The sequence below is a fragment of the Simochromis diagramma genome, unplaced genomic scaffold, assembly GCF_900408965.1.
Source record: "Simochromis diagramma unplaced genomic scaffold, fSimDia1.1 OVJJ01000293.1, whole genome shotgun sequence".
NCBI lineage: Eukaryota > Metazoa > Chordata > Actinopteri > Cichliformes > Cichlidae > Simochromis > Simochromis diagramma.
In genome coordinates, this window is record NW_024386801.1 from 262,406 (window position 1) to 287,850 (window position 25,445).

General features: G+C 46.8%; 2 protein-coding genes across 3 annotated transcripts; one reads left to right on the top strand and one right to left on the bottom strand.

Moving 5' to 3' along the window:
* Positions 1-200: 200 nt before the first annotated feature.
* lrrc29 (leucine rich repeat containing 29) lies at positions 201-4,786 on the top strand. Its single transcript, XM_040024954.1, has 11 exons — positions 201-318; positions 515-616; positions 698-832; positions 1,603-1,782; positions 1,894-2,199; positions 2,276-2,492; positions 2,742-2,899; positions 2,974-3,189; positions 3,260-3,472; positions 3,549-3,766; positions 3,853-4,786. Exons 1-11 carry the CDS (start codon positions 253-255, stop codon positions 4,019-4,021), a joined length of 1,980 nt encoding a protein of 659 aa, XP_039880888.1. The 5' UTR covers positions 201-252; the 3' UTR covers positions 4,022-4,786.
* Positions 4,781-25,155, bottom strand: elmo3 (engulfment and cell motility 3). 2 transcript variants are annotated; one of them, XM_040024953.1, is made up of 21 exons: positions 24,897-25,155; positions 20,693-20,801; positions 18,005-18,045; positions 17,815-17,887; positions 16,604-16,654; positions 16,228-16,397; positions 15,939-16,038; positions 15,713-15,864; positions 15,314-15,392; positions 14,429-14,479; positions 14,211-14,333; positions 13,763-13,885; positions 13,573-13,677; positions 13,300-13,408; positions 13,088-13,224; positions 8,522-8,685; positions 7,079-7,191; positions 6,896-7,000; positions 6,313-6,392; positions 5,885-5,965; positions 4,781-5,792 (listed from the first exon to the last, which is right to left on the bottom strand). In XM_040024953.1, exons 2-21 carry the CDS (start codon positions 20,768-20,770, stop codon positions 5,580-5,582), a joined length of 2,148 nt encoding a protein of 715 aa, XP_039880887.1. In that variant the 5' UTR covers positions 20,771-20,801; positions 24,897-25,155; the 3' UTR covers positions 4,781-5,579. The 2 variants fall into 2 exon arrangements, with proteins under 2 accessions (XP_039880887.1, XP_039880886.1); XM_040024952.1 differs by having other exon boundaries at positions 20,693-20,804.
* Positions 25,156-25,445: the final 290 nt, after the last annotated feature.

Below are 25,445 nucleotides of genomic sequence, written 5' to 3' on the forward strand. Positions count from 1 at the left end.
CGCCCCCTGACGTCATCAGCGCCTCCTCTGCGGTCAGCTGATCGCACCTGAAGGGACTGAGCTTGCACGGAGCCTAACGTAAAGGGGCTTTCAGGGGAACGACAGCAGGTAACGCAGCTTGTAATGAAAGGAAAGCTGTAGCTGTAATTATTAGTTCACGGGCGACACCGTTTCTCTGTGCTGTGGACGCATTAGCTTAAAGGCTAAACTTAGTTCACGATAGCTACTGTTTGGCTAGCTGAGTCACTGGAGATGGTCTGGACGATGGGAGACAGCGATGGGGAGGACGCAGTGGACACTCCTGGGCTGCCCGTGGAGGTGAGTGCAATACAAACCCAGTGCTCGTGAGCTACAGTAACAGTATTCTAATGGCAGTCAGCCACTGCGCATGACCTACTGTACCTGCCGAGTGTGCTGGAGCTGGAGCTGATAAAATGCTCTCAGCTGAGCCTGGTTCGGATCGAGCTCTTCGCGGATGTTTAATCTAATCCAGCATTTCTGTCTCAATCTGCAGGTCGTAGTTTACATCCTGAGTTTTCTCCACGCTTCAGACAGGAAGGAAGCCTCGCTGGTCTGCCGTAGCTGGTACAGTGCCAGCCAGGACCCCCGCTTCCAGGTCACTCTCCCCAGACCACAACAGAGACGATGAATTGAAAGGTGGCTGCACATTCTAACTTTGTTTTTTTTCAAATTGCAGAGGAACATCACCTTCCGCTTCCCGGCTTCGGCCTCGTCCCTGGAGCTCATCAGGGGTCTGGGCCGAAAGCCACGCTGCAGCCTGATAATCAGCCAGCTCGATGGCTTCAGCATCTCCAGATCGCTGCTGCTGGAGGTGCAGTACTCTGACGAATTAAACAGCTCCTGTCTGACACATATTAGGGGTACAGGTGGTTTTTTGTTGTTGTGTTTAGTACCTAAAAATGTCTCAGCATCCATTGCTCCTTCTGTGAAACGATATTCCTGACGTCATGTGATGACAAACCCACAAACAAGCAGTCATAGGCTTCCTGGTAGGCTCACATAATTCACACACCTCCGGGCAATGGAAACTTTTTTTACAGTGGATTTGTCTGGACTCTAGTCATCTTAGAAAAACACTAGTGTTGTTTTAACATTTATATATATATCTATATATATCACAGCCTTATTATTTTAATTTCCTGTCACAAGGATAAACACGTGACAGGCCATAAATGAACGCCACGGTCCAAAGTTCAGAGCAGCTGTGGTCATTACTTAATAATTCATGCTTATCACAATCATGTGCATCTGTGTGTGTGAACGTATAAGCACCGAGTTTCCCACTAAACACACGCTGGATTATCGCGCGAAGATAAGATAAGGACCAAGTTTAGTCCACCTGTGTTGGTGTCAGGCCAGCGTGTGGATTTTAAGCTTTAGGTGATAATAAAAATATTTTATGGCATGCAGATGTTATAATTGTTCTTGTTACTTCACATAAAAGTCTCATTTAGATTAAAATGCTTTTTGCCAAGACTGACGTGGCCAACAGGGCAGCAGTGAGCCCACCCTGTTTCCCACTGACTGAAATAGCAGCTGTACCTTTGCTAACCTTCCTGTTTTGTGTTGCTTCCTCCTCAGGTGGGCCTTTGCCTGGGCCCTAAACTGGAGAGCCTGGCCCTGCCTGGAAGCAGCATAACAGAGGCTTCCCTGCTGGCCCTGCTCCCTCGGCTTTCCTCCCTCCGCAGGTTGGACCTCAGAGGTCTGGACAGCCTCTTCATGTCTGGAGCATTCCTCTCCAGGGAGGAGCACAGACAGCAGGTGGGTGGAGACGGGCAATAAACAATCTGAACAATTCAAATGAGAAATTTTAAAAAATCTTTATTTTTTTATGGTGTCATAAAAATGTGAGCAATCATAATCTGCTTCCAGGTGCGGTCAGCACTGTGTGGTCTGGAAGAGCTGGACCTGTCTGACCTCCGTTACCTGTCTGACCTCACCTTCAACCGGCTGACCGGATGCACGCCGCGTCTCCGTCGGCTCTCGCTGGCTGGCTGCCATATTGCTTTTGAGTTTGACCCGTATCGAGGGTGCCCGGTGGGGGCCGTCGAGGACTCTTCAGCTCTGCTGTCGCTTAGGAACTTGAGGAGGTTGTTGATGGAGCAGAAATCCACCCTCGTAGCTCTGGACCTCAGCAGGACATCCATCACCCCTGAGTCGCTGCGCACTGTTGCACAGGTCGGGATGTTGGCACAGCACAAGTTTCAGCATCACTAAGAATACTTCCACTGAGAGCTGTAATTCTGTGTTGCAGGTTCAGGGTTTGTTTTTAGAGGAGCTGATCCTGCACGGCTGTAAGGAGCTGACCAACTACTCGGTGGAAGTTCTGGTGCAGCACCAGCCAAGCCTCCTCAAACTGGACATCAGCGGCTGCACGGAGCTGACCAGCAGGTCTGTGGAGGCCATAGCGCGAGGTCTGAGGTCACTGACGCACCTCTCATTGTCGCAGGACTGGAGGATCACAGAAAAAGGTTCCCCCCGTGCACGTTCTTGTGTATTTAACTGAAATTGTCACCCAGTGTGATCATTTTTATATTTGATATTATCTTTGGAGTGACCGTAATCACGATGATGGAACAAACTAAAAGCAGCTTTAAGGGGAAAACAAACGAAATAATCAGCATTTTTCTATTTGAATAGAACTGCAAGTTTATTATGCTCGGTTATTAGTTTCAGCTCATCACACTGCCTCCATGTGATTAACATCGTGTTACCAACAGGCCTGTCGGACCTGCTGTTGTTGCCCTCCCTGCGCTCTCTGGACCTGTCCGAGTGTCTGCACATCAATGGAACAGAGATGGTGAAAGGCTTGAAGGGATCCGATGCTGCCAGACGACAGCTAGAGACGCTCAACCTCAGGAGCTGCACCTACATCAGGGTCGGTCATTGTCCGCGTCGCTTCGTTCTGTTTAAACCAGACGGAAAAATCTTAGCTTCCTGCCTTTCTTTTAGGATCCTGCAGTTTTCTTTCTCGCCCAGCTGCTCGGGGACACTCTCTGCGAGCTTGACCTGACTTCCTGCAGTAATGTGACTGACCTGTCCGTGTGCGCCGTCGCCACCTACCTGCAGAAGCTGGTGGTGCTGCGGCTCGGCTGGTGTAAAGAAGTGACAGACTGGGGTCTGCTGGGAATGGTGCAAAGAGCCAAATGTGAGCCTGACGAGGAGACGGTGAGAATCGCAGCTTTGTGCCTGTTCTGCTCTAAGCACGTGTGGTTGTTATAATAATTCGCTCTAACAGGGAGACAAGGGGCCCAGGTTCACCCGGACTTTTGGCAACATGGGCTTCTTCAAGCCTCCTCGCTTGCCTTTCGAGGAGCGACCCAAGCTAGTGACTCCGAATGACCTGGAGCAGTTCAGACAGCAGGCTGGAGCTTCTCTTTTAGCTCTCAGCAGGCTGCAGGAACTGGACCTCTCTGCCTGCTCCAAACTGACGGACAGCAGCATCACTCAGGTAGGAGGAGGACGGGCAGCGGAAGGTTTCAGTCTGGAATGCAAAATATTTGAAAAGCTCTGTTCTCCTCTCTCAGGTGATGCGTTTCCCAGATCTCCACCATCTGTCTCTCTCCATGCTGCCGGAGATCACAGACGACAGCCTAGTGTCGACGGCGCGTCACTGCCGCAGTCTCACTAGTCTCGTGCTCAGCCACTGCCCAGGTATCAGCGACCGCGGCGTGGCGCAGGCTGCGCCCTACCTCCCCAGACTGCAACATCTCTACCTCTCCTGCTGTAATAACATCACCGATAGGTGATTAGCACACACGCCTCGCAAGTAGCTGCAGCTCATCGGAAAGCCATCAAATTCTTACGCTGTTTGCACTCTAAACCCCGCAGATCCCTGCTCCTCCTGGTGCAGCACTGCAAACGTCTGAGGACGCTCGACATCTCCAGGTGCAACAACATCTCCGTAGCAGCAGTGGACTTCCTCCAGACACAGCTGCCCTTCCTGGAGAATCTCCACTACAAGTTCATAGGTGGGGCTGATCTTAGCCTAAGCCTCTGACAGGCTGAGTGAACATCCCGAGAGGCTGCTGGGACTTGAAAAAGAAGAAAACCTGCTGACCATAGTCTGCTCTCAGCTGAGCTTTTGGCACATGTCAATATTTTGTGCAAGAGAGGAAAAATACTTTAAAGTTTACAGCAGGACCTAATTATGTCATCTCTCGAGTAAATATCTGCTCCTCTGTGTGGAGTAGGAATCACCAGTTTGGACCAAAGGTTATTTTTAAAGATTTCAAAGGAAGGTGAAGACGGCAACACACGAGCACCACAGGAGGAAGAAAGTAGTCAGTATTTCATGTATTTACTGTTCGGAAAACTTTATATTTAAATTCTTTGAGGGGTTTTTAAATGAATTACTGCTGTCACAGACGTAGATTGTTGTAGACCGATGCCAGCGATGCTCCATTTCCTTTGTTTTAATGCTGGCAGTCTTTGCTTGTTTGCTCAGTGATGTTGTTAAAAGCAGGATGTAGGATGGGACACTGTGATGCTGCTAAAGCTGTGGAGTGAAAACGTTTCCTCAACTTCATCTTTTAGATTAAAACAAAGTAAATCAGGGTTTTAATCACTAATTGCTTTTCAAAAATGACAGAGTGTCAGATGTTCTTGGAAAGGGAGCATCATGCCAAAACTAGCAAGTTTCATTTCCACTCCAGCCCACTGTGGACGCTGTTGTAGCACTGAGACAGAGGGAGTACTCATCATGGACCAAAGTGTGCAAAGGTGTCTTTTATAAATAAACCAAAGTTTGGCTTTTTGCTGTATAAATCAAATGTTTTTATTCATGTGAATTAAATCAAAGCACATGATTCAACGTGGACATTATCCCAGAGGTCAGTGTGTCAGTGTGGAGCAGCTGTGCTGAAACGAAATCAGTCAGTTCCCCAGTAGCTCCTCCAGGTGGCGCCACTGAGTGCTCACATTACAAAACCAGCCGTGGACAAAAAGCATCAGTTTTAAAGTTACAATGAAATTTGATCCAAAAAGCCAAAAGTCATCCAACGCATGTGGTACCGTGTGATTGTGACAGAGGGACGTGTCTGTTTGCAACAACGATTCAAAATCATTTAATGCATCTCTGCTCCAGAGCTGCTGAGATCCACATGAAGACGAGTGCCTGCAGGTGCATGAAGCTGCGTAACACTGAACACCTGCTGTATGTCTGATGTGCTGGAGAATAAACGACGTACCGTGTTGTAGTTAATGCCCTCTTTAAAAAAGCAGTATTCCTCACACACATTTAGATAATTCAAAAATATAAAATGATTGTAAAACAAGTGTAAAGTACCATTACTTGAGTGGTTATATTAAAAAGTATTGAATTACATTTTGCTCAGTACCTGTGTGAAGGTTTGAGTGCAGGGAGGAGCAGACGTGCGTCACACAAACACTGACGGCGTCTCAACCTTGTTCCTGCTTCACTCGTTTCACTTGGATGTTTAAAATAAGAAAACTCAAGCGTCAAAGTTATAAATCTGCGATTAAGATGACAAGCGCGTGCGCGCGCAGCTCCGCCCACACCAACGTCTCGTTTCACACATATTTGCACAGTCACGCGCTCATTGTTCCGTCTGGCTGAAGTCGTAGCAGAAGTTGAAGTTGCTCGGAGGTTTGGGAACGACCGGAGCGTTGTCGGGTATGGGAACGTTCTCCAGATCTAGGAGGCGGAGCTTGATCTCCATAGACAGGAGGATCTCCAGCTCACTCCGCATCGATTCGCTGCTCATCTCCCGGCCGAGGAGCACGCTCAGTCCGTCCGTCCACAGGCAGAACTGAAGACGTAGTGGAAGCTGGTTAGATTTTGTTTCTTCACCGTATATCACAAAGAAACTGAAGGAGGTAACGGAGCAGCGTTTAGACTCACGTCGGTTCTGGACGGGGCGATGAAGTTCAGGCTGTACTCCTCTACGTCGTACGTGATGCTGAATGCCAGATCGAGGACCTCCTACAGAGAAAGCTCAGTGAGACATCCCCCGTCCACACTTATTATCAATCACCACCAGTAACAAGAATCATTGTTAAACAGAAAGAAGCTCGAGAGCGTCAGAGACATCCCAGTGTGCTTGGGTGAGGACTTCACGCTGGAGAGACCACATCTCTCACCTGGCCTGGGAACGCCTCAGCGTGACCCCAGATACCCTGAGTGAGGGAGGTCCTTCTGTGCCCATCGATGGACCTGCATCTTATTTCCTCAAGTCATGTTTAGTTTCTCTCCATATTTCTCCCTTGACTGCCCACACCACCTACAGCGGGAGGTGATCACCACGGTACTGAGAAGGTGAAACAGCTGACCTTATTCTGTTTGCCTTTGTTCTCCTTCATGTGAGGACAGTCTTTACCCGTCAGCAAGCCTTTGATATCTGCGACTGGAACTGAAGAGGAAGCATCAAAACACACATATGGTTAATATACTTCAGACAATAAAAACCATCTGTCCGAGTCATATTAGTTCCTTCTTCTGTTTTGAATAACAAAGGGTTGTCAGTGCCAAGCGGTAGCTGCAGGTGGCCCCGCCCCTCCCTGAGGAGTCTTCCTGTTAAAAGGAAGTTTTTCCTTCCCACTGTCACCAAAAAAAAAAAAAAAAGACTGTTGGGTTTTCCTCTGTATGCATTACTGTGGGGTCTACCTTACAATATAAAGCACCTCGAGGCGACGGTTGCTGTGTAAATAAAACTGAATTGATCAGCCTGAGGAGCGGCTCAACACACCTGCACTGTTCTGCACTTTGTATCAGGGTTTGATGATTATTAAGATTAATCAATGAGCATAATAAACTGGAATTCCACACATGACAGTTTCTCACAATTTAATTTTAATGGATAAACCTAAGCATGAATATGGCTCGAGCCATTTGGTGTAGAAAAACTGAACTCACTCTTCTCCTGCAGTGTTTCTATTGGTGGATTTTCCGTGTCTTCCTCCACATCGCCGTAGTGAAGCATTTTGTGATTGGGCGACAAGCGACAGTACCACAGTTTATCTGAAGAGACAAAGACGCGGGTTAGCCTGACACGCCCAGTCTGCCGTTCGCTGCACGCGAGCCTGTGAGCGCTCTCACCCTGTCTGCGTCGGCTGCTGATCTTCCTGAACATCGTGCCCTGACACAGCCTGTTGAGTCTCTGCTGCCGGATCAACTCGAGCAGCTCCGGCTTCAGCCGCTCTTTGAGTTCACTGGAAAGAAAAGCAGCAAAGAGCTATAAAATTATTCTGAAAACGTCACAAGCAGTTTTCTCGTTGTTCTAAGACATAAATCGTCACTATTGCCCAGATGACATTTATTCAAATCTAATCAAAAATCAAGCAGCAGAACTCTGTTACACTGAGTGTTTAGTGACAAACACCAGTGTGACCTGCTGGTTGCTCCATACGGGTGGAAACTATTTGGAGTCGTCAGCAGAACAGCTGATCGGACAGTTTAACAAACCACAAACTCCGTTTTTATTGAATCGTTTCCAGAATGTGGGGTCAACACACGGGACGCTCAGCCGAACTGTGTGTGGATCACAAACACACTGAACCTGAGCTCGTTTATTTCAAGCTTCTGTTCTGTTACAAATCTGATCTCTGCATGACTGAATCAGTACGGACGGCGTGTAAATGACCTTTAAATTTGGTAAATATTTTTACGTTTGTTTGAAAGGTACTTCGGTTTTATTTTGAAATCCAGGCTTTTATTTTGAAACAGGAAACTGGCGCAAAACCGTTAAAGGGCTTGTTAGTAAGGTTTCTTTTAGGATAGGTAAATAGTGTGACTTAAAGTGAAAAATATGTACGTTTCCTTTGCCAATTAGTACCTGGCTGACAGTGGCACAAGGTTTGTTAAAGTTTCCTTTAACGGAATAAGTTACGTGCAATCAACATGTCGTTTAATAGAGTTTGTGTTGTTAACCTTGACCTTTATGTGTAGTTGTAAGTTAGTGAGGTGATATAATGAACTGAATGATGTAAATTTGATGTATATGCTACATGTGAGCAGGGGAAATGTGTTTCCTTTAATGTTATGGTATAAATATTGCTGGTTTTGTTTTGCTCCTAGCTCTTATGGTGTCTTCACTGAATGTTTCAATAAAAACATTTCCAATAAAACCTCTGAAGCATCAGTATAAGAGACCATCATTCAGCCAGGGATGCTACACGGCGGGACCTGCAGACCTCGACATTTCTCTGACATGCAGAAAGTAAATGAGTTCAACTGTAAAGGGCAAGAAGTCAATCTGGGAAGCAGTGGGCGATCATCTGGTCCGATGAATGCTGGCAGCTTTTAAACAACCTATCTGTTTATCACACCGCGGTGGGCCTCGGCTCGCCTGCAGTACAGATGGATTTACCATGTGTGCCCACTCGAACGTGACTGTACAACACACTCATCTATAACCAGTAGACCTGGCTCCTGCCTACAGATAGACAAACATCTGTTTATACAGACTATAGGACAGTTGGTGCACATGGCAACTCCTTTAACACAGACCGGTACGCAGCACGTAAACCTGCTGATGCTCACAGCACAGGCGGAGCCAGAGTCTCTTCCTGGTGCAGTCGTTCCGTCTGCCGCAGTTTGAGGATCTCGCTGTAGTTCAGGGCGTTAACTTTGTTCTTGAAGAGCTCCAAGGAGGTCGGCTTACTCGACAGAGTCCTGGTGATCTGCTCCCTCACCACCTGCATCACCTGAGGACAGATATGGGAGCACAGACATGCTGTTGGTGTTTCACGGCTTGGCTTTGACATAACCAGGGCATGTCAGCCTGCCTATTTAACACGTTTGTGCACAATGGTTGAACATTATTCCTTCATGTGGGCAAAAGAAGACTCAGAGCCGCTCAGTCATCAGTGCGATATCCTCTCCACGCACGCGCTCACATGATGGCCTTGCTTGCATTTGTCAAACGGTGCCATCATAACGTCCTTGACCTTAATGTGACTAAGACTAAGGAGTTAATCACTGGTTACAGGAAAGATGGCGGTAAACCGAAGGCCAGAATCACACACAGTGAGACTCCAAGTTGTGTAAATATTTGGGAACGCTCGACTCGCAGCTTAAATCTGATATAAACACGAGAAACTGCGGTTAAACGAGGACAACAAAGAATTTATTTTTGCAGAAGCTGAAAGTTTTCAGTGTTTCTAAGAATATTTGATAGAATTTTTATCATTCTGTTATTGCAACACGTTCTGTATGCGCTGCTTTGATGAGCAGGATGTGAGTAACAGGGACAGCGTTAGCAGTATTCCCGAGCTCGAGTCTCGCGCACCCTCGAGACAAAAACTGCTCCTCAAATTCTTTCACGTTCTTCTATTAAGCTGCTGACTGTTAAACGTGAAGAATAATAGTTTGTTCTTGTCCCGTCTCTTATTGTCCACAGCTCACCTGTCGGTCGTGTGGGGTTCAGGGGGTTGAGGTTAGGAGCAAACCCCCTCGAGCTCTCGGTTTCTGCTTACAGAATAAAATGTTCATGCATCAGGAGTTAGTGAGGGTGGTCTCCACCCAGCAGCTGCTTTAACGGTCTGTCTTGATACATACACTGGTAAGGTCGTCGTCTTTGTGTGGGAAACGGTTCGTGCTGCTCGATGACAGACTGACTGGTTTCTATCGTTACCTGTAAAGTGTTTCTTTACTTCAATTTTTACTTTATTCTTTGTTTTTATTGAGATGGTGGTCAAACTGAATTGCCCAGCGTTTTCTGAAGCTCCGTGCTTCAGTCTGTGTTAAAGTGACGCTCACACAGAGACGGGAGGTGACCCCGGCAGTCCTGAAACAAGCGCTCAGGGCAGTGACATACGTGTTAAATCTATGGTTCCCTCAGTCGTAAAAAGTGGAAAATCTATATAAAAATCAATAGTGTTAAAAGACCGAGCCAACTCTGCGCTGCTGCGGTCACACCCCCTCACCCACACATGTACGCAGCTGACCTAGATCATTCCTGTTCACGCCCAATTTGATTGACCGCAAACAATCAGCGTCTAAAGTGTCGATAAGCCTCGACTCGTTCTCAAAGCTCAGAGTAATCGCTCGGTCTCACAAATGTCCTCGAAGAATGTGAAGCGTGACCAAAGTGTTTGTGACTGCAGACGACAGCGAAGTCGTTTTTGTCCCGCAGCAGTGGAAACGCAATCTGTGAAATCCAGACCGTCGTACAGAACACGAAACGAGCGTCTACGGTTTCACGGCGCGGCTCCCTGCTCACGTCCTCAGAGCCAAAATAAACTCATCGTCCAGCAGCAATCACATGACACGGTCTGCGCTCCCACCACTGTACATCTGTTTACCGCTCATCTGTACACATCTGTACGTAACTGTTCCCACCTTCTATTCTGCCCTTATCTGTATGTAATCTGCTCCTATTGCACTTCTGATTAGATGCAAACTGCATTTCATTGCCGTGTGTTTATACACGTGTAACGACAATAAATCTAATCGACACATTGTAACGATTTATTAACAGCTTCTAGTGTCACACATTAAAAACAAACAAACCTTTTAGCCTTTGATGTATGAATCACTTCTGTACTAGAATACTTCATATTGGCCTCTGTGTTACCAGTTAGTTAAAAACTACTATCTTACCTCCATTCTTCCTCCTCAACAGACGATTATTTTAAAACCCTGGCTTCAATTTTCACCCTCGGTCAGTCGCAGAAACGTGACGGGGATGACACTGAGTCAAAGTGAGATCACCTATGACAGCAGAGGCCTTTGAGTGTTTGGTAAACAGACACCCTGGTGCTCACATGCACACGCCCAGCCGGGTCCGGCCCCTCTGTCGTTTAGCTCAGCGGGCCAATAGGAGCGACGGCAGCCGTCTCTCTGTTTGGCAGCGTGTTCACGGACGCTAAGTGTGCGTATGTGTGTTAGCGGAGGACGGCTGTTCAGATCATAACACAGCTGGACTGAGGAGATTTCTTAATGTTGGAGGCGCACATGCAACTAAAACCTAAATAAGCGATATCGCCGTCACAGCCTCAGCTTTTCTTCTTCTTTGCTGCTCCCTGTCGAACCTTTTCCTTCTCTCCCTCTCACATCGTTTCCAGAGGTTTTACGTTCCCCTCTGTTGTCGTGTCATTACTGCCGATGCCCTGGGCGCTTTGTTTTCCTCGTTTCCTTCTCCCTCCGTTTCTGCCGTTCGCCGCGGTTCTCTTTGTCCACCTAATGCTGCTTTGTCCTTGCCTCATAGCACCCTGGGAGGTTGGACACGAGCAGAAACAAAAGGCCAGTCTGCTGGTCTGGCACACAGGACACTGGCATGCACCGGAGAGGTCAAAAGGTCACAGAGTTCTATGAGCACTGTGTGGATGAAGGATTGTTGAGTGCGAGTTGAGTTCTCAGTATTTCTCCCAGATGAGAGCGCTCTGCTGCCAGCTCGGCTTAAACCACAAAGCTAACTGTGCGTGTGGGGGCGGGGCGGGGAAGGAGAACCAATCCAACCCACCAAAATACAAACTTAGACAAATGTACAATTAAAATTGAATTTAAAGCATTCTGCTTTTAAATTTCAGTCTCTGTGCTTCATTTTTACTATATCAGCATTTTTATTTACTTGTGTCGCAGTTCATTAAGATAACTGAGTGGAAACACCCTGTGAGGTGTGATCAAAACAGTCCACCAGTGGGCCTTAATGGATTCAAGGTCTCCCATTCAACCCATGCAAGGTCACCCACATGACCACAGGGATTAAAGTGCAGCTATTCTCAGATCATTCCCCGGAAGTCCAGTTCTGACCACCTGCACTCTGCGGCTTCTCCACGGACCTTAAATTACGTTTTACTGCACACTGGCCTCAATTTTAATTTGGCGGGTCATCTCTAGCTATGACCACAATCTTCTGCAGCGGTTCGAATAAGAAACATCAACTGAGGGGCAAGATGAAGAAGTGTTGGCTTCCCCGCCCTCTGAATTAGCATTTTTCCACAGCATGTCTTTATCCTGTCTTCCTTCTCTCACCCCAACCAATCACAGCAGATGGCCCCGCCCCTCCCTGAGCCTGGTTCTGTCGGAGGTTTCTTCCTGTTAAAAGGGAGTTTTTCCTTCCCGCTGTCGCCAAAGTGCTGCTCATAGGGGGTCATATGATTGTTGGGTTTGTCGGTCTGTGAAAATATTGTCTGACATTAAACCGTCCGTGGCACAAAAAAGGTCGGGGGCCGCTGGTCTACGATGCAAAGCGCCTTGAGGAGACTGTTGCTGTATAAATAAAATTGGATTGAATTTTTGAACTCTGAATAAACGGGAGTTGAAATCAGAGTGCAACTGATTTGTATTGTTCGGCAGAAATGGGATTAACTGTGGAGCAGTCTATTCACCACATTTGTTCTACTTCCTGAACAAAAGCTCACCAGAAGAGATCCAGCATAGCTTGCACAAATACCCGCGGTGGGGGGGACTACTTTGGGACTACTGACCTCTGTCTGCCTGACTATATTTAAATAAGGTAACGTTCTTTGATTCTTGAACTTTTTGATGACACCTTGTACTACCCTTGAACTTCCTGAGCCAGCGGTTCCCTCTGACTCCTCCGGTCTGCACGATGAAGCATCCTTGGGTTGGACACTGAACCACAGTTTCCTCCGACGCATCCACGAGTGCACGATTGCTAAACACATCACTCGTATGCGTGTATGACTGTGTGCTATGAATATAATAAAGTGTTTTGTTCCCGACCACACACATGCAGCTAACGTATATAACATGAAGAGCTGTGTTTTCGTTCCAACTCATGGTGCTATTGTGTAAAACGACGAATGTAACATAGAAGAATTTACAAAAAGCCACCGTTCACTTCAGTTTGGTCACCGGCTCGATTCCACTCATTGTTTTCTGATTTATGGAAGCGTTTTTGTGGTTGGGTGTACCGCAAATGACTCCAAGTACTGCGTGGGAAAGTGAGACTGACTGTCACTGCATTTAGCAAACATCCCACATGTGGTCGTGGACGGTTTGGATCTGACGTACCCCACGTCACCGGTTCACACACTGCCACAGCCAACGACCAGAGCAAACTCTCCCGTCTATGTGAGAACTGCCTGGTGTACGAGGACCGAGTTCCTTCTAGCAAAGCGAGCGCCTCTGCTGCTGTACCTTGTCAAAGTCTTCCTGTGTGGCTCTCATCTCTTTCCAGGTCTTGTTGAGCAGCTGAATGCAGACGCAGAAAAGCTCCTCCATCAGCCGGTCCTGACTGAAGAAGATGGGGTGGTAGCCGGATCCCGTCTCCGAGGCTGTGAACAGACAAAATAAATTAGAGCTCGAACAAGAAAGAGCAGAGATCGCATCGCGTAAGAGATCAGACTGACGTGGCTCTCCGATCCGAAGGATTTCACACAGGATGAGCGTGAGCTGGATGCTGCTCCTGGCAAAGGGACACTCGTGTTTGTCCTCTCGACTGCTGTTCTCCAAGACAAACTGAAGACAGAGAACGGAAACTAAGCTGAGCGTTTATTATGCAGTCACCTGATTTTTGAGCTCACGTAACAAACGCAGCCGCTTGTACTCGATCATTTTTTCATTTAACATGCACCAGAAGAGGTTTTCTATGTCTAACTAAACTGCAGATAAGTCATGCTCACCCTGCTGTAGGCGTCGGGATAACGCGCGGCAAAGTAATACATGGTGTCCAAAGCTAAGAGACCAGGAGGCGTTCGTGACAAGTCCTGACCGGGGTTGCTATTATTCTGAAAGGAAGGAAGACAAAGTTTCACATATAAACGAGAGAAGAGCTGGCAGACAAACAGTTACCGTGCATGATCTCACGCTTACAGAAAAGCCCAGCTTCCTGAACTCTTTAGCACAGAGCGAACGCCGTCGTTCGTGACTCAGACTGTTCTCGCTTTCTGTCTCGAACGCTGCCTGCCTCAGACCGTGAAGGATGTCTCTTTGTTCCTGAGGTGAAAGCAGGCGGACACACAGTGGGCCGTTAGAATCTTTACGTTTCTGAGCGCGACAGAACATTAGAAACGGTATTTTATTCATAAGATTTCAGGATTAGAAATGTAAAAACATAAATGTGCAGCCGACCGGGCGTGGCTTTAACATGTCTGTGAAGGTCATCGTAGTCTAAGGAGCTCGGACAGAAAAGCGTCTGGACGTGGGCCTTACTCTTACACCTGAAGAAGCTTCTCGGATGAAACGTCTTCAAGGAAACTTAAAGTCCGGACGCGTTTCTTTCCGAGCTCCCTGAAACCTGACCCGCTGTGTTGCGGCTCACCTGGCTGCAACAGTCCAGAGGTGTCCTCATGCGGGGCTCCTGGAGATTCAAGGTAACCGACTGTAGGACATAGAGGTAGTGGGCCATCTCGTCTTGGACTGAACCAGAACTGTGGATTATATTCTGCCAGAGACACACATTTGACATGAATACATTTTATATTTCATCATTATTAAAAGAATTTGTGAAACGTGATCGTACACGTGAAGATAATTTACCTTATATATGTACTGACGGACATTCTTCTTAGTCAGGAAATCAAACATATCCTGTAAAACAAGAAGAGCGCGTGTGTCACTGGACTGCAGAGACCTGCTTCTACCACCGGGTGGCGATACAGTGTCGACAGGCAGCGTAAGGCAGGAGGATCAGCCTGAGGGACTTTGACCTCTGTGACGAAATCGCTGCTTGCTGGTACGTGCATCTCTGACTCAACCGCGTTTTTGTTCGCAACTATTTTGCTGATAAGAAGGGTGGGTTTGTTGACCTGATGTAAAAGTGAGGAAGTAACAAAGAGAGCCTGAGAGAAAAGAGCCGAATGAAGGAACCGTTTGTGCACATGGAGAGAGGAGCAGAGGCGCAGAAAGACTCGACTGTCTGCAGACGGTGCCTGTGGGATTCTGACACGCATGAACAACTACTGTCCTTCACCCCGAGGCACATGTGCAACTACAGTCTCCTCAGATTATGAGATAAAAACAAAGGAAAGAATGAAATTATTCCAGGAACAAGTGCAGCTCCGTTCTGCTGTGGCCCAGAACTACAGCCACCTTTTACCTGAGGGACGCCTACATCAGCTACACTAACACATACTTTCAGCCCACACATTCACAAGGTCACATATTCACACAAAGCATCAAGTTTAAATGTTTTTGATCCTTAAAAGCTGTCACTAGGACACATGTATGAGTATCAGTGAAGAAGCACCTGAATCTGACATCCTGCGATAGAAAAGCCAAACTTTTAAGGTTACTGATGATGAACAGTGTGCACGAGGACGAACTGCGAGCCAAACTAAAACACCTGATCATCTGCACGCTTTGAAGTTTTACTAGTGTGGAAAAGAGGAAGTGCATGAAAGGTTTGAAAAGTAGCAGAGGCACCTTTCGGTCCGAGTCTCCGGCTGTTTGCAGCAGGGCCATGAGTAAGGCCATGGCTTTGGTTTGTATCTGCTGATTTGTCCTGAAAAAGGTTAGAGACACACACAAAAACATTATTCTTACAGCTTTGCAGCCACATGGAAATGCGTGCATGCTCCTTTGACAGATTTCAGTTCTCGTATCGCTACACTCGTGCAGTAAAAACTGGACAGTTTACATATTTAAAACTTCCTGTTACAGAAACAATGCTGTGACCTCGTTGCATTACTCGAACGCGTTTCACATGACACTATATCTTTGTGCCAGATTAAGTGAAAGCAAATGATGCTGATTAATGATTTTGAACTTTAAGATGCAACAGACACCAAGCGAGTGTGACTTGTTGCGTGATAAACTACTTACACCTGCAGGTGAGCAATGAGCCTCTCCATGGTGATTTCCTGTTTGACCTGCAGGAAAAGGCTGTGGCTGCTGAGCACCATGCTCTCCAGGATGTCCAAGCACACCTGCTGTATCGAGGCGTCGGTCGACTTGGCGTTCACAAAGCCGGCGATCTGAGGGAGAAACGTGAGCTTCAGAAAATCAAACTCGGAAAACGTGCGAGAGGCGTGCGGAGAGCAGCGGGGACCTTTTTGATGAAGACAGAAGAGAGGTTCTCCCATGAAACGATCCCATGATCCATCAGCTCCATGAACCCCGTCAGCGTGTGCGTCATAATCACATTACTCCTGAATGACACAGTAAAAAGAGGCAAGCATGAGACATTCACACGGACACGATCAGTGATGCCGTTGGTGCTTTAAAGTCAGGAACAGTAAAGCGTTGCATCGCTGAGAACTCAGCCAATCGTGTTGCTGCTACCATCACAGAAAAGAGCGTCAATGAATCAGTCGGTGATATGTGACGAGGATACTAACTCATTAGAGTCTTCTACAATCTTGACCAATAAGAGGTGTCCGTCTCGGCTGATGAACTCCTGAGCAAAGGTCACGTCTGTTGAAACGCTCGCCAGTTCCTTCAGCGAATCGCAGCGCACGCCTGCGTCTGAGCTCTGGATACCCTTGAACAAATCCTCCGCGCAGCGGCCCTGAGTTCATCCACGCCAATGAAACACACACAGAGAAACACACACAGAGAAACACACACAGAGAAACACACCGGCTCAGAAAAGTCATCCATCGAGCTCTGATGCGACAGTTTAGACTTCTGGAGCTCTAGTTGGTCAGCACGTAGCAGGACGTAGCCTCTCGCTGTGTTAGAGGGAGAAGAAGGTGAAACCGGCTGCAGACTCACCGGTGCCTTGGTCAGACGCAGGATGCAGCCGTTCTTAATGTCCAGACGATTCTACGACACACAAACAAGCAGGCAGACACGGAGAAAAGGTTTAAGGAGAACACCAAAAATAATCTGTCTATCAGAGGACTGCACATCCAGGCACAGAGGCTCAAGATGTCAACGAGAAGCTCATTCCTCACATTATCAAAGAATGACTCATCCTGCATATGTACTGTTTATTTACCAAAGGCCAAACAGACCAACGTTAAAACGGGGTTAGCGGGCCGTCTGAGGCTCGGGCTGCTGTTTGCACCGTGACCCTGTTTGGCTTTTAAGTCTAGAGCAGAACATATAAGACTGAATGCACGTGATCACAGATGTGACAAAATATTTCAGCCCAAATTTACACCTCATCTCCAATAAAGCGTCTCAGTCCCTGTTCTTCATGCCACTTACAAATGAGCCGTGCAGCTTTGCTGCAGCCAAGAGCTTCTGCTGTTCTTCTTCTTAACATTTATTAAGCACAAAGTAAAATCTTTGCAACCGAGTCTGTGTTTTGTGAGGCTGCCCCTGGCCTGTGCAGACAGGATGAACCCAGCACGTTAGCGGTTTTTGGTGGTCGGAGAAACAGAGCTCAGAGAAAACCAACGGGCCCTGCTTGGGCTCCAACCCACCGACCACCTGACTGCTGATAATATTAACATGCACATTTCTGAAGTCAGACTGCCACTAAAAGCAGGAAATAATCAGCACCATTATTAGACCGCCTCTGTTCCACAGACTCCTCAAGAAGCCAACCGTAAACTGAAACATCTGTGTTTAACTACGTGATCACTGCAAAAGCCTGAAGCTTACCATCCCTACGCTAACTGTAAAGGAGCTGCAGAAGCCTCGTCTGCATTTTTCCTGATGGGACGATAGTCTTATCTCAGAGAGCAGGAAAGCTTCAGCAGCAACCTTTCGAGAGGAACCTGAGTGAAGCTGCTTCTCTCTGTAGCTTCTGTTTTTCCTGTTTCACGCTCGTCTTTGATGACTGAGCTCCAGGGAGACGCTCGTAAACGCAGGCGAAGTGCTGACAAAGTAGTGATTCACTGATCTAGTGGCAGAGATAGATGCTTATCTCGTAACCATGGAAACATCTGGAAGGCTGACTCGGGTCTGGTACTTGACGTTTTTGCAGAAACCTGAGCCAACGACAGACGTTTTTGTGTTGACTGTTGCCGACTGACCGATTCGGTGATGTACATCTGCACTCCGTCAGCATACTGCAGGGCGTAGTTCTCGGACCCGGGGAGATTCCATCTACACACACAGACACACACACACCACACACACACACACACACACACACACACACACTTCAGTGTGACCAATGAAGCACGATGATGTCAAGCAAAACAACCTCCATCGCAGACTTACCCGTCGCACACCTCCTTTATCACAGCGGACAGAGGTTTTTTCTGCAGAGACACAACAAAACAGCACTTAGTCACACATGCATGCGGACGCAGCATAAAAGGCACACACCTGCTGCACAACTACTATGTTTCTCTGTCAGGGAGCCGAATTCATGCTTCAGTAATGACATGCTGTTATGGGATCGCGGTTCCACAACTATTCCCGCTGGCTGGAAACCTTGTTTGCTGGGCAGAGGAAATCCTAAAGCTCGCCGACACTTTGTGAACAATGTTGCCCTCGGTGCCCAGAGTCCTCTCTGTACGGAAATAAAAGCCAGACTACTTCCATGTCTGCCTCTCAGCTATCCTGCTATTAGTGGTCAGCCCTGTGGTTACCCTGTCAAAATGTCTTCAGGTTCTGTGGTTGACCCGGTGGACGGTCTGTCATTAGTGGCAGCAAAGAGGGTCAACGAATCAGATGCGTCTGCTGGAAACGCTCGGGCCAATGGGAAGTTTTCCTGGCGAGGTAGATTTGGTCGCGATTTAAAACGAAACTATTTTGTGTCAAGAAAGGCCCAAAGTAACACTCCTGAATAACTTATTGTGACGGTTCCTCTAAGAATAATCCCGATGAGATTATCAGCTGTTCAAATAGTGGGTGAAAGGCGCTGGCTGGGAACCTGGTTAAGCCTACGCTAGTGTGCAACTCGGAGACTTCACAGCCGGCCCTGCTGTACACTCTAGACTTAACTGTCTTGCGCAAGGAAACAACTTCCCCCAAGTTTCTGGGAAACATATGGAAAACTTCCCCACAATCACAGAAAGCCATCACTGCTATGAAACACTTTTTACTTTAGTAACAAAGCTTTCACACTTTATGGCTCATATCAACACAAAACCCCAGAACGAGTAACAAGTGTATTAATAACAACACGTTCACGTGAAAGAGTCACTCCCAAGGCACGAGCAAGCAAGAGACAGACCGCAGAGTCCGGTCATGTGAGTCGCCAACAAGAGCGACTGAAAGGAAGCTGAAAACTCACATCGGTGCATGTTCACTGTGCAAATTTGAAGTGAAGGCAGACGCAGGGAGAAAGTGAGCTGCAGCTCTTTCCACAGCATCACTGAGAAACGCATGAAAGGGGCGTGACTTCTGTGATATTATATCAACATGTGCTTCATGAAGTTTACGTAGGATGCAGCAGGAAGTGGGAACATTTGCGTTTAACTGTTAGTCTTACATCACGTTTACAGTCGGGAGCCAAAGTGTTATTCTGACAGCTAGCTTAAACATGTCATGTTATAGCAGCTGTTTCAAACCACAGCGGTAAGGAAGTGGAGGATGATCACCACACACACACACACACACACACACACACACACACACACACACACACACACAACACACACACACACACACACACACACACACACACACACACACACACACACACCTAAAAGTGCCAGTATTATTAGTGTCTTTCAGTTTCTAGAGTCATAATTAACTCACCTTTTAAAACCATTTGCCAAACCACTCTGTCTCCCTCTCTCTCTCCCCCTCTCTCTCTCCCCCTCCCCTCACTCTGTCTCTTCCTCTCTCTCCCTCTTTGTCTCTCCCTCTCACTCTGTCTCTCCCTCCCTCCCTCCCTCTCTCTCTCTCCCTCCCTCTCTCTCTCCTCCCTCCCTCTCTCTCCCTCCCTCCCTCTCTCTCTCCTCCCTCTCTCTCCCTCCCTCCCTCTCTCTCCCTCCCTCTCTCTCCCTCCCTCTCTCTGAACTGACACAAGCAGGAGTGGGCGGAGCCTTCACAGACGCACGGGCCAATATGGTGACACCTTTTTATTCCCCCCCAGCAAGAAAATGCCCAACATAGTTCAGATGACTGCACGTCTCTGTGGCCTGGCGTTGACTCATTAGCGTGAGTGCTGCTATGAACGTGCCAGAAAGTCTCAGCACTACTGGACTAAAACCAACCTGTGCAGAATTAATCGACCAAATTACCTGATGCAGCCTGACTGAAATATGTCACAACCTGGAGTCCAATCAGAGCCTTTGCATTTTGACCAACTCTCTGATGAAATGTGTTCATAATGGCTGCAGAACAAAGTGGTTAAAGGTTCCCCTGTTTGATTCCACCGAGCAGGTTTATATTCACCACGATGCTGACGGTGCAACAAACTCAGAGGTGTAAAATGTGAGCTGAGGGTCACAGCTCTGCCAGGTCCTCATGCGCCATCATTCCTGCACGATCTCATCTTTTCTTACACAAAAACTCCCAAAATGCCAGAAACATAAGATCAGGACACTCTTCTAAGTTGTCCCGTAGCATCGAGAGAGCGACGACGTCACTACGAGCCGACTGGTTACAGTGACGAGCTCGTTGAACCTTTCTCACACAGAAACAGTCAGATCACACGCATTAAAGAAAGCTTAGTTCAGTCCTGCTGCATCAGACGTTTGCACGATCGCAGGGCATTGTTCACGGCTGCGGTGCACGTGCGAAAACGGCTTTCAACTCTACCAAGACAAGTAAATTGGGTAAGATGCTCCGCAGAGGGAAACAAAGTCCTCTTGTGGTTTAGAGGTAGATCAAACGTGACATCAGAGAAGCACATCAGACACTCAGTGTGACAGACTGCGTTATTTTAACCAACCAGAGCGCGACGGACGTTATCAGTTAAAAGTGTGCACGTTGTATAAATGTGTGCATTACCTGGTCCAGTTGTATGAGCTGGGGGTAGGCCCCGGGCATCTGGATGGCTATCTTCACTATGTCCTTCTGCTGCGGCATGATGGCACCTCTTGGTTACACCGCTATTCAGCTGCTAACGGGAAAACAGAGTTATTGGGCACCTGTGGGATTTATATGAAATACACTGCGTCCCATTTAAGAACATGTATAAAAACCATGTGACCAAAATGGACTCGAGTTTGCACAAAAAACGAGTCTCCGTCATTTCGACAACAGAAAGGTGGAAGAAGAAAACGAGAGCTGACAGTCAGTGAATCTCATGGCTGCCTCGTGTTGATCCAACAACCGTTTTACACGTGAAGCTGCAGAACACGGCGGTTCCTCTTTCACTGTTTATTTATGGAGTGCTGAGTAAAGCTGAAACAGGTGACCTCCTGCCCGTACAGGCACCTCCAGTCCTTCCATCGTTCTTCTCACTTCCTCCTCGGCTCCGATAGACTTTTCCCAGAGGATAAAGAAGAAGCTGCTGTTGCGCTTCAAACCCTTCCTCGTCCTCCTCCTCAGTCTCTCGACACATGGACAACACATACAGTCTGATGTTGAGTCTTCTGTGCGTTCACTGGCTCGGTGTGATTAACAGCCCAGCCTGTGCTCGATCTCTTGGATGGTTTTTGCATTCTGTCACTTCCAGCCTCAAAAAGAAAGCTCGCAGTTTTTCACAAAGCAACATTCCCACTGCTGTCACAACAACCGCATGCTTCGAGGCCTCCCCGCCTCCCTGAGGCGCCGTCTGATAAAAAAGGGCCGTTTTAAGTGACGATAAGAATGCAGCCGATACCTGGATGTCACCTCTCAAACATCCATCTTTGTTTGGGGGTAATTGACATGGACTAGATGGAAGGAGAAGTCTGAAGGGCTAAACCTGTTTGGGTATGTTGGATCTGGTGTGGTGCCAAAGGTCAACTTCCCCTTTGAAAATAAAGTATTAATCTTAATAGAGATTTATAGAAACTGAGGTCTACTCAGCTTCTGAGTGACCGAATTCAAAGGCCAACCTGTCACGCTACGGTTTTTATTAACAATAACTGAGAGTACCTGCGGTTTTTAAGCTGTCCAAGCTGCTTAATGAAGAATGTGAAACTGAGCCCATGTAGGCTACTTGCTGTGGTTACTGCTTTGGCTCAAAGAACTAACCAAACAAGTACACATGAGTTGCGTCATATAGTACAGCTTTGACTACACCAGTTTCCTAATCAGCCTGCAAGTGGAAACTGAACTTAAATTCAGGTCTGGGTGTCAAAATCCAACATTTCAATAAAAAAATGACGAGTACATCAGTCAAAGAAAGCGCTGTAAAAGTGAAACTTGGCACAAAGAGTCTTTCAACCCCTGAAGAAGTTTCCTTTTTCCTAGTAAGCACAATCATCAGGTCAACACTGACTAGCGCGTGATTTACAATAAGACACCAGTAATAGCAGGATAACGATGTTGTGATGATAAATACAGAGAGGATGGCACTCACAGTAAACACGCTACCTGCTTGGCATCATTTACGTCATCAAATATAATTGGGTCACTTCCTCTCAAATCAGCCAGCTTTTAGAGGGTTTTCTGCTCAAGCGTCTCCACTTGGCATAAACAAAGAGACAAAGAGCAGAAGTTCTCTGGGAGGAAATGCATGGTTGATGCCAGAGCTCAGGGATAATGGCCAATGCTTCCAGCTGACAGAAAGGCAACAGTAACTCAAACAACCACGTCACAATCAAGGTAAGCAGAAGAGAGTTTGTGAACGCACAACACATCGGACCTAGAAGCAGATGACCCCAGCACGTGGCGCTCCTGTCAGGTAAGAACAGGAAACTGAGGCTGCGGCTCGCACAGGCTCACCAAAGCTCGACAACAGCAGATTGGAAAAATGCTGCACGGTCTGATGAGTCTCAATGTGGGCGATATTTTCTTAGCACACTTTGTGGCTCTCGGTAGCATCGTCTAAACGCCGCAGCAAGTACTGTAGCAGACCACGTCCAGCTCTTTATGACCACAGCGTACAGGTCCTCTGATGATCGCTTGCAGCAGGACATCGTGTCATGTGTCAAATCATTGCAAGCTGCTTTCTTGAACATGACGGTGAGTTCAGGGCACCCAAAGAGCCCTCACAGTCACCAGATCTCAGTCCAAGCACAGCGTCGTGGGGATGTGGTCGAAGGCGACACTCGCATCATGGATCTGCAGCTGGACCAAAACCTCGGGAGTGTTTCCAGCTCCTTGATGAATCTTTGCAGGCAGTTCTGAAGGCACGAGGGGCTTCAACCCAGTACTACTACAGCATCATCTGACACTGTGACACTGTACAAGGATAATCTGTAGACCAGAGCATTCAGAGCTCACAGCTTTGCGATACTGCTGTCGCATCTATAAGCAAACTATACGATCTATCAGAAAGAAGGAAATGAGGTTGTAGACAAATGTGGCCTGGCGACAGGAATAGAACACCACAGTACAGTTCGTCTAGATCAGAAGCTTGAACATTGATATAATCTGAGCAGACTAGAGCTCCGAGCTCACCGTGGCCTGTCCAGGGCGGAGATCAGCCTGCATTCCTGTCATCCAAGAAGAATCAACTTAAGCTAATCCTTTAAGCATTTCCTACAAAGTATTTTTAAAGTGTCTGAATTGATTTTATACAGCTTTACACTTAATGCATTAATGGTCAGGAACACGACGGCAGAAATACAAATTAGAATAAATTAAAACCTCTCATTAATAGAAGTTACCATTTCTTTAGGGGAACTAACGTCCCCAGACAAGGAAAGATGAACTAAAAGATGTTTTTTGCATTTTTAACTAAACCCAACTTGCTTGTATCGAAAGTTAAAAAGCTGCTGATCAGCAAAACCGTGTAAGCTGCTTCATTTACTCAGGAACTCAGGAAAAGAGGGAAGCTTTCATGTGAGGCTCCAGAGGTTAACCACCAGTGCGTGCTTGCCTCAGTCTGTACCTGTCTGTGCCTGTTTGTGATGCCCCCCAGAATTAACCAAGTGGAAGCTGAAACCACACCCACTGTCTGGCTTAAAACAGAAGAGAAGTTGAGGTTTAACTTTAGTACTCTAAATGTAATGATCCCAGTTAACAAAAATCCTTTAATAACCTGAACAACTGGTCAAATAAGAGATTAGCCAATCTTTCAAAGACACAAAAAAGCCGAAGCCTCAGCAGTGTAATACATATGGATCATAGCTGCTTCCATCTGACAGCCAAAGACAAGACATGGTTCATTTTACAGGCCAGCAGTTACTCAAACCCATTTATGTGTAAATCAAAGAAGAAGGAGAAGAAGAAAAATCAGCCTTGCTGGGTTTAATCAGATACAATTTTCTGCTTTTCTGAACGGAAGTTGTTAGAAATGTAACAACAAACAGGTCGTTATAATATGGGAAGTTCTAGCTGCTACAATAGACGAGAACTCAAAGAGTACATCTCTGTGCACTCGCTCACTGTGCAGCTGAAACAGGTGGGTTCCCTCTGCGTGGAGTTTGAACTGCGCACCATTAAAAACATAAATGCATTTAAAGGAGATGATGTCAGATAGATTAGAGTCCCACCACATTCAGCTGTCACCGTCTATATTCAGTGAGCAGTTTGCTTCGTTAGGCTTAAAACCACAAGCAGGCTCAGAGCTTTTGTTAGCCTGCAGATCCTGTGTGTGTGTGTGTGTGTGTGTGTGTGTGTGTGTGTGTGTGTGTGTGTCTGTCTGAGACCCCCTGGACTGGCAGACCCCCCTACCCACTGTGGAAGTGTGTATGTAGGGAGGGAAGAGCTCAGCTGCCTGAAATTCCTGACCTGACAGAGTCGCACATACACTCGGTAAATCTCAAATGCTACAGGTTTCCAAGAAAAGGGATTTATATGGTAGAGAAAACTGGAAGCTGCCTTTTTAAAATAAAAATAAAAACAGAAACACTTATATTCTGAGTTTTTCTTATAATAATTATGAATAAGACAATTGTGCTTTACATATAGCACATGTCAGTTAAGTAAAGTCATGTGTTGCTGCATTAAGTTAGCAGCTAAACAATGTTTTAGTTAAAGTAAACCATTCAGTGCAAAAAGTTAAAAGTGCAGCTAATCTGATACGAGCGCAGCCACAGCGTGTTGGAAACAGTCAACACAACAGTCGTGAAAGAAATGTGAGCACAGCTTTCTTTTTCCCCTGAATGCCTCCTACCTGGTATGAGAAGACGAGTCAAGAGCTACTGTCCTGCAGGAACCGCCGCAGTCGGACCGAGAAACATTTGCAGCTCCTTTTTTACTCTTCAGGAGGAACCGAGTCGGTCCGCGGAGGTGTGTTCCCCTACAAAAACATCCGACCGCTGACAAAATCTGTACCAGCGTCTCTGCAGAAAGTTTTAACTGTGATAAGTTGACCTAAAAGTTCCGGGTCGGCTGGAGTCTCTTGGTCGAGCGTTTTTCTGGGTTTTTTTTTTTTTTTTTTTTTTTTTGGAGTCAATCATCTCTGATTAACAGACCAGTTTCCGATTTGGATTTTCACAATAATACCCCTCCCGCGTTTCACATTAATTGAACGTTTAAATTGAAAATAAAACTAGAGATAAGGAAGAGAAAAATTAAAATGGGAACAATAACCAACGTCATATATTATTTTATATTTTGCTACTTTATTGTCCATGCAGGAAACCTTTGACCGTCACAGTTTTTTCTTTCGAGCGATACAGTGCTTTTACTTTGAAACAAAAACGACATACATACCGGAGGT

Bases quoted from the DNA above. Each gene is read 5' to 3' on its own strand.
- lrrc29 (XM_040024954.1), top strand. From the start codon at position 253: ATGGTCTGGACGATGGGAGACAGCGATGGGGAGGACGCAGTGGACACT. The intron at 2,200-2,275 runs GTCGGGATGTTG...TCTGTGTTGCAG, and splicing joins CGCTGCGCACTGTTGCACAG to GTTCAGGGTTTGTTTTTAGA. The intron at 2,493-2,741 runs GTTCCCCCCGTG...TGTTACCAACAG, and splicing joins CTGGAGGATCACAGAAAAAG to GCCTGTCGGACCTGCTGTTG.
- elmo3 (XM_040024953.1), bottom strand. From the start codon at position 20,770: ATGCCGCAGCAGAAGGACATAGTGAAGATAGCCATCCAGATGCCCGGG. The intron at 17,888-18,004 runs GTAAGTCTGCGA...CTGTGTGTGTAG, and splicing joins ATAAAGGAGGTGTGCGACGG to ATGGAATCTCCCCGGGTCCG. The intron at 16,655-17,814 runs GTCAGTCGGCAA...TGTGTGTCGTAG, and splicing joins AGATGTACATCACCGAATCG to AATCGTCTGGACATTAAGAA.